Source organism: Sapajus apella, unplaced genomic scaffold (assembly GCF_009761245.1).
Source record: "Sapajus apella isolate SASKATOON/1434 unplaced genomic scaffold, GSC_monkey_1.0 scaffold1, whole genome shotgun sequence".
Lineage (NCBI taxonomy): Eukaryota > Metazoa > Chordata > Mammalia > Primates > Cebidae > Sapajus > Sapajus apella.
The window spans coordinates 5920199-5928867 of NW_022436941.1; the positions used below are offsets into that span (position 1 = coordinate 5920199).

General features: G+C 37.0%; 1 protein-coding gene across 4 annotated transcripts in view; it reads right to left on the bottom strand.

The window, feature by feature from the left end:
- Positions 1–341: 341 nt before the first annotated feature.
- CUNH5orf24 (chromosome unknown C5orf24 homolog) overlaps positions 342–8669 on the bottom strand; it is a 13383-nt gene continuing 5055 nt past the window's right edge. For 3 of the 4 annotated variants that reach the window (XM_032249071.1, XM_032249200.1, XM_032249130.1), the window contains exon 2: positions 342–5156. In XM_032249071.1, the coding sequence (XP_032104962.1) occupies positions 4587–5153 (567 nt within the window). In that variant the 5' untranslated portion in view covers positions 5154–5156 and the 3' untranslated portion in view covers positions 342–4586. The remainder of the gene's footprint in view (positions 5157–8669) is intronic. The other variant, XM_032249289.1, reaches the window with a different exon arrangement.

Sequence of the window (8669 nt, forward strand, 5' to 3'; positions counted from 1 at the left end):
GAGGTCAGGAGTTTGAGACCAGCCTGGCCAACATAGGGGACCCCATCTATACGAAAATGAAAAAATTAGCTGGGCATGGTGGAATGTACTAGTGCCAACTACTCAGGAGGCTGAGGTCGGAAGGCAGGAGGACTGCTTGAGCCCAGAAGGTTAAGGCTACTGTGAGCTAAGATCACGCCACTGAACTCCAGTTTGGATGAAAGAGTGAGACCCTGTCTTAAAAAAGAAAAAAAAGCAAAATTCTAAGAATAATACAAGATCTACAGTCATGAAAAAGGTCTACCACTTACCACTTAAGTACTTGAAAAGTACCATAATAAAAAACAAAGTAGTAAACATAGTTGGCTTTAAAGTAATGACTTTATTAATGAATATACATCCATATGATGATGTAGATACAAATCATGAACACTACTCCATTCCCATACACATAATTGCACACGAGTAGTTCAAGTTCATGGACATAAAAACATACACAGTATCTATTCAGACTTTTTACAGCAGAGGACGGCGTGCTTATTATCAGTTAACTGTTAATTATTTTCTCCAAAATTACCTGTGGAAAAAAGAAATTGTGAAAACTTAAAGAATCAAAGTGATCTGATTACTTTAAATCACACACTTGATTTACTATAGCATAAATTTTCCAAAAATCAAATACATTATATGTGAGAACACAGATTTATATACTTGGAGGAAGAGGGGAAAAAAAAAAAGGAAAGATTCAGATACATCCTAGAGTTTAACAGCATACAGTTAAGCTATAATAACAACAAAAATAGAACAGCTTCAAAATTCTTTATGTCCAAGGAAAAAAATGTTTTGAAAAGCCATTGTGAATTCTTTATATTACTATAAAGGGATCAAAAATTTTACTGCATATACAGATAATGACTGACAGAGTAGCAGTTATCAATATCCCCTGAATTGTTCTTTTAAAGCTTCTTAGAATATAAAGGAGAAATTTACTTTTTTTTTCTTTAGCTCACACACAGTGTCTATTTTTACACTGAATGGGTCACCTTTAACCTAATAAATTGACCCAAATATATATATTTTTCTCCTTAACTCAAAGAAACTCCATTCTTAGTTCATGAAAATAGACATGTAAATTCACACAAACATCAGTTTGGAATCAATATTACTCTGACAGATGTTTCTTTTAAAAAGTAAATAAAAAATATAAAGATTTTTAGTCTAATTGAAACACTGATTTGTTTAAATGTCTCTAAATATTAAAAATTAAACCAGATACTCATTTTCTTCCAATACATTGTGCCAATAAATTTAATACCCAGTGCAAAACTCTAAAGATAGTATCAAAATCATCCTAAATATTAGTTATGCAAGGTTATAGCTGTCAAAAATGAAAATTTCATGTTATTAGCTCCTTATTTGCTAATATGATAAAAAAAGGCATGTTAAAATATTTTTTAAAGAAAAAAGTAATGCAAACTTACTTGAATTGCAGATCATTTTCTGACCAACTGTTTAAATATAGAATAATGAAACCTATTTTGTGAAGAACAGAATTACACAGTATAAAATTAGCAATTTACCTTTCAAGAAACAAACATACAGTGGGGGAGAAAAGGCCAGTTTTCCCCAACTGATTATATTAAGGTATAGGCAACTGTTTAACATGCTATTTCAGTGTTTATCATAACAAGAGACAGTGTTACAAAAGATGTACAATGTAGTCTTTAGGTTATATAGCAGTAAAAATATTTAAACTTTAAGACTTCATTCATGTTATTACTTAGATGTCTTTCTCTTCAGCATGGCACCAGTAAACTGTTCACAGGGAGAAAAATAAGTGGAATCAGGAGATGCTCACCAGTGCATAGATCTAATACTCCAGGTAACCACTCAGATGAACAGTAAGTTCAGCTTTCTAAATAATGTTATCCATTTAAAACTGTAGCCATTTGCCCCTCCCTTTTTATTCCTGGGACATAGCTCCTGATAATAAACACTGTTACGAACATGCCTCCTTTAGTTGATCTCACCATTTCATAAACATGTATAAAAAAATCATTATACAATAATACACCTGTTTTATCTTCTGACACACAGCACAGCACCAGTAAGTAGATGTGCTGGAGGGCAGAGGAAGAGGAATGAATGTAGGAAAGGCAGGGGAGAAAGGGTAGGGTATGTATAACAAATTAAGGAAGGAAAATAAACTGAAAGGGAAATGTCAAATGGACTTACTATAAAACACAACAATCAAATCTTTGACAATGGTATGCCTTATTCTATGGCAGAACATTAAACAACTGTCTTTAGAAACTGGCTTGAAAGAGATTTCTAAGCAGCCAACTGCTAAACATCATCTTGAGAAACAGCTAAATGACAGATACGTATGGAGAGTAGGTAACGAACATATGAATAAAGAGGCAAGCATTTGTGTGTGTCAGAAGTTATATTCTTCTGAGTAAATTATTAAAAATCTTGTATTTTAAGCTTCAGCAAGAAGCAGCTCTTATAGCAATTTAGCTGCCAGAATGTTATAACTGATTATGTAGCCATCCAACATAGTTCTCTACGGTTTGTGCAAAGGTAATATTCTTGAGGTCACTGTCTTAGATGCCAGTGCACATAGTCCCCACATATAATGCAACACCTCTGACTGTAAAGAGCAGCATAAAGTCCAGCTCATTGTGTCAGGCATCACTGGAACACCTGAAGGCTTGCTGCTTTTTTCCTGACAAAAAAAGGTATGAAACATGACATCCATTTGCAATCAGAGTTTGCATTAACTGAGAGCAAGCCCAAAAAAACACAACATGTGCCCTTTTAAAATTTTAATTATTTTAAAGGTTTTTGGGTCCTGCAATTCTACATTTTAATCTCAAAGGCATTTAAAATCCCAAATACAAACATTGTAACTTTAAAGTTCAGTGGAATTTTTTCAAGTCTGAAGTTTATAATATTTTATTTAGAACTCAGAATAAATAAAATGTATAACAAGAAATATTACTTTCAGAAGGAAAGAAGAAAGATTCTCTGTCCCTACTATACATAACTAGTTAATACTTTTTTTTTCCTTTCTATCTTGCTTCTAAAGCAAACATTATTGGGGGGAAAAATATTTTGGATGAAATGGTCTCACTGGACCCACAATAAGATTTTTAATTAAACTAACCAACATACTTTTTACATGTTTCATGCATAGATGAATTCCTATATGTTTTTTAATATTTTGGTTCTGATGGTCAGGAAATGCATTCTGTTTATACCAGTTTTACAGGCTACCATTCAATTTGTGTCCTTTGGTAGATATAAACCTGAAAACACAGTAAATGCTAATGCAATGGGACAATTTCTGAGAAAAACTAAAAAATTCCAAAAAAATGAGCAACATTAATAAAAAAAAAACTTTTTTTTTTTTTTTTTTTTTGAGACAGAGTCTTGCTCTGTTGCCTAGGCTGGAGTGCAGTGGCGTGATCTCAGCTCACTACAACCTCCGCCTCCTGGGGTTAAGCAATTCTCCTGCCTCAGCCACCCAAGAAGCTTGGATTATAGGTGCCCGCCACCACACCCAGCTAATTTTAGCATTTTTAGTAGAGATGGGGTTTCACCATGTTGGGCAGGCTGGTCTTGAACTCCCGACCTCAAGTGTTCTGCCCACCTTGGCCTCCCAAAGTGCTGGGATTACAGGGATAAGCCACCACGCCCAGCCAATAAATGCTTTTAAACATAATACTTTACAACTTTCTACATGAAAGGCAAAATATAGCAACTATAGCGACATGCAAACCTAGAGAATGTTTCTTTTTCATGAAATATGCTATCCTCAGAATGTACTGTATTTCACCAAAAATGTAATGTGCAGTTTTTATAAAATAGTTTAAATTTTCTGTAAATATGAATTGTTTGTAGTGTTTGGTATATATGCTCATAGGCAATTAAAAAATACACAACCTATCACTGCTCAAAGGCAAACACTAAAAAATTATTTTAGGAATAATGGTTAAATCAATTAATGCCATGTAGATCAATAAATTACAAGCTGCTTAAACCTAGAACATTTAAAATAAATTTCTGAACACTTGAAGTGGATGTAAATGCCAAAGCATACAAATATCTGTGTCCAGTCTTGTGAAAATAAATGTCACAAAAACTCACACAGCCATTACCTCAAGTAATCCTGATTCATTAGTTTGCTCTTTTACTCCATCAGTTAAAACTACGTTAGATAGTGTCTTTATTATATTGTAGGCTTACTTCACAAACTAAAAAGTATAATGGTTTCAGTTGTTTATCACATAAAGCATCTATTTAGAACGGCCTCAGAGTAGTAATGAAACATGAGACATGATCATAACTCTAAAGGAAAAGCAAAAATGATTTAGTTAGGTGTTACACTTGAACCTATGTACAAATACAATGCCACTGCTCATGCCCTGAGTGCATTTGTCAGCATATGGCAGTTTCTGAGCTAAAGCAGGACCAAAAAACCAAATAGGAAGACAAATTTGGAAAGCCCACGCCATAAAACTATGTGTAACAAAATAAAACCAACAAGCTTTGGGATTATTCACAATCTTCCTTCTAAACCTGGCCATCTTTTCCTGCCTCATTCATTCATTGGGTGGTTTGACTTCACTGCTAGTTTCCTCTACCCCATGAACTGCTCTGCTATGCATCACAGGGTAAGGAAAAGCAGCAGTGCCACAGCCATAACCAAGATCGGCAAGACGGGATAGAGCTTTAATGCTACCTGGAGGTCTCCCTGGGCTGACTTTGTATCCCGCAGCTTTAGTTGTCCCCAAAGGTCTGCCTGGACTTGTCTTAAATCCAGCCGCTTTGGTGGTTCCCAGGGGTCTGCCTGTGCTGGTCCGGTATCCTGCTGATTTGGTGGTTCCCGAAGGCCGGCCACGCTTACCAGATCGGTTGAGATTCTTCTTTTTCTTTAGTTCATCTTTTATTTCTATGCTTCTACCACTTGTAGTCTGCAAGTGTGACTCATTTAATGGGTCTTGCCTCTGACAAACCATTGGTTTGTGGCTGACTGTGTGGCTGTATTTGCTTTGCTGGGAGGAATATATGTCAAACTGATCAGCAGCTCTCATGGCATCTTCATTGAGGCAGGAAGGCTTGCCAGGCCCACAGAAAGCTGGATTACTGCTGGCAACAGGGTGCATCATTTTCTACCAAAAATAAAAGACAAGTATGTATAAATACACATATACAAATATATATCTGTATGCGGCATTCAGTGGGAAAACAGTCTGTCTTCCAACAACTATGCAGACTACCTAAAATTAGGCTGACAGGCAGGACTCCAGACCACTTATAAACAAACACATATCAGCAGACTCAAGGATACTTCTTGTTCTCAATTTAATCATGGGACAAACATCATACGAGATAACTCAATTAAAATACTGATTTCATAGCCATAATGTTCTCTGATTAGGAACCGGAAAAGCGTGTAAGTCAAAACAAATGTTCTATTTTGTGGGCTTTTCTCGTCAAGATTACTAAACCTCAAAAGAATAGCAAAGCCAAGAACTCTTATTAACCTAATTCTTTTTTTCAGTTTGCCTGATATTCTTTAGAATGCCTCCGGTTGGCCTTTTATTATATTTCTCACACGTATACTTCTGACCTGACCAGTTTCCACAAGACGGACACTCCATCGTTATTGCAATTTATTATTTATGCAGAACTCTGAGTATATATTACACTTCACAAAAGACAGAATGTGCCAAGCAATGAATACAATCTCTACTGCTTCTTGGCCTTTTGGCTAAGATCAAGTATAAAGAACACAATCTCTTGGCCCAAGGTACTGACTCCCTTCAAACATCCTCCATCCCAACAGAAGACAGTACCCATACAAAAGGTAAACAAGGGTTTCCAGCAGCTAAAACGAGTGAACATTACACAAATGCTTAAGACTTACACTATAAATATATAGGTAGCAACCATAATAAAATACCTCCTTTTTTTTTTCCTTTGAGATGGGAGTCTTGGCTCTGTCGCCCAGCATTTGTATTATGAGTGAACATTACACAAATGCTTAAGACTTATACTACAAAAATATAGGTAGCAACCATAATAAAATACCCTTTTTTTTTTTTTGCGATGAAGTCTTGCTCTTTCGCCCAACATTTGTATAATGTTCACACATTATACAAATGTTTAAGACTTATACTACAAAAATACAGGTAACAACCATAATAAAATATCTCTTTTTTTTTTGAGATTGGTCTTGTTCTGTCATGATCTAGGCTCACCGCAACCTCCGCCTCCCGGGTTCAAATGGTTCTCCTGCCTCAGCCTCCTGAGTAGCTGGGATTACAGGTACCTGCCACCACACCCGGCTAATTTTTGTATTTTTAGTAGAGATGGGGTTTCACCATGTTGGTCAGGCTGGTCTCAATTGCCTGACCTTATGACCCACCCGCCTCAGCCTCCCAAAGTGCTGGGATTATAGGCGTGAGCCACCACACCTAGCCAATACCTCCTATTTTTATGGTATATTTATCAAGACAAAAAATTGAATGTATGGCCGGGTGTGGTGGCTCACACTTGTAATCCCAGCACTTTAGGAGGCCGAGGCAGGCAGATCACGAGGTCAAGAGATCGAGACCATCCTTGCCAATATGGTGAAACCCCATCTCTACTTTAAAAAATGCAAAAATAGCTAGCTGTAGTGGCAGGCGCCTATAGTCCCAACTGCTTGGGAGGCTGAGGCAAGAGAATCGCTTAAATCCAGGAGGTGGAGGATACAGTGAGCCAAGATCATGCCACTGCACTCTGGCCTAGCAACAGAGTGAGACACCGTACCAAAAAAAAAAAAAAAAAAAAAGTTGAATGTACAACATTGCTTTCTCCCTCGATTATAATGTGGATCATCTTCCCTTACACAAGTCCTGTGACTTCCTAAACAGTCCAGCCATGCATGGTGGCATCAGCTATTAGGGAGGCTGAGGTAAGAGGACCACTTGAGCCCAGGGGTTTGAATCCAGCCCAGGCAACATAGCAAGAATCCTGCTCTTAAAATAGGGGAAAAAAAAAAAAAAAAAAGGCCAAAGTCTCTGTTTTGTCTGTAAGGACATCCCTGTGATTTTTTTTTTTTTTTTAATAAAGGACTTATTAAAACCACCACCGCAACAAACCAGCTCTAAACAGCCATATCACTTAGAGGACATGAGTTTTATAGCAACTACAGTATTATGTTGTGATCAGATAAGAGAAATAAAGATATGGGTTCCAATTCATATTCAGAAAAAGAGTCACAAATGTATATGAAGGGCTAGCCCCAAGTTGTTAAGAGATATTTACGTGCAGCCTTTAAATGTAAAAATGCACCAAAACCTCAATTAAGAAAAGTTACTCCCAGAGGCTGCAAACAGGTAATAACGTTAGCCAAAACCACTGTAAACTTACTTTAGTCTATAAAGGCAAAAGGAAATGAGAATGAAGTCACAGAATCAAATTCTGTTAAATTATGAAATATTTGCTGGCCGGGCGCGGTGGCTCAAGCCTGTAATCCCAGCACTTTGGGAGGCCGAGGCGGGTGGATCACGAGGTCAAGAGATCGAGACCATCCTGGTCAACATGGTGAAACCCCGTCTCTACTAAAAATACAAAACATTAGCTGGGCATGGTGGTGCGTGCCTATAATCCCAGCTACTCAGGAGGCTGAGGCAGGAGAATTGCCTGAACCCGGGAGGCGGAGGTTGCGGTGAGCCAAGATCGCGCCATTGCACTCCAGCCTGGGTAACATGAGTGAAACTCCGTCTCAAAAAAAAAAAAAAAAAAGAAGTATTTGCTGAAAATCAACAGATACAGAGTTTATTGGCAAGCTGGCTTAAAGTCTCAACTTGATGGGAAAATATCTACAGTGAGAAGCTACTCGTTTATGGCAGAAGCTTTTTAGACTTGAGAACATAAAACAAGACTGGGATAAACACAAATATTAAGTGGAATGATTTTTTCACTCATTCCCTACCAATATAAGCACTAGATTATCACTTCACTAGCTCAAATTCTAATTTCAGATGAGAAAAAAGGAGACTCTCAAAGCTCAAGACGAGTTCCAAATATAGTACTGACTGAAAGTTAGCAATTTTTTAGCATTTAGTATGTGCCAGGTAATAAGCTTGGTTCTTTGCACATTATCTAATCCTCAATACAAGCCTATAGGGAACATACAATATTATATTATAGTTCTATTTTACAGACATTAAGCATTCTGCCAGGGTCACACATCAGGAAATGGTTAAACCAAATAAGAGTTTTGATAACTCAGCTTCAGAACCAACAATTTACAGTGCAGCACATCATGGCTTTTCAATAGCAGCACTGTCATTTGGATCAGATAATTTTGTTGTGGTTTGTCTACTGCATTGTACCATGTTTAGTAGCATCTCTGGCCTCTACCCACTAGATGTCAGTAGCGATACCTCTCTCCCTCCCCCAAAATATGTGACAACCAAAAATTTCTACAGACATTGCCAAATGTTCAGGGGGGTTTGGGGGGGGGTGATGAAAATCCACCTTTTCCCATGAGAATCACTCTACTATACTAAAACGAAAACACAAGACCCAACTTAAAATACTCTTGCTTAAGTTTTTATTCACCATTTTAGCCTCTTCCTCACCAAATATCCACAAAAATCTTTCTTTTTTTTTTTTTTTTTTTTTTTTTG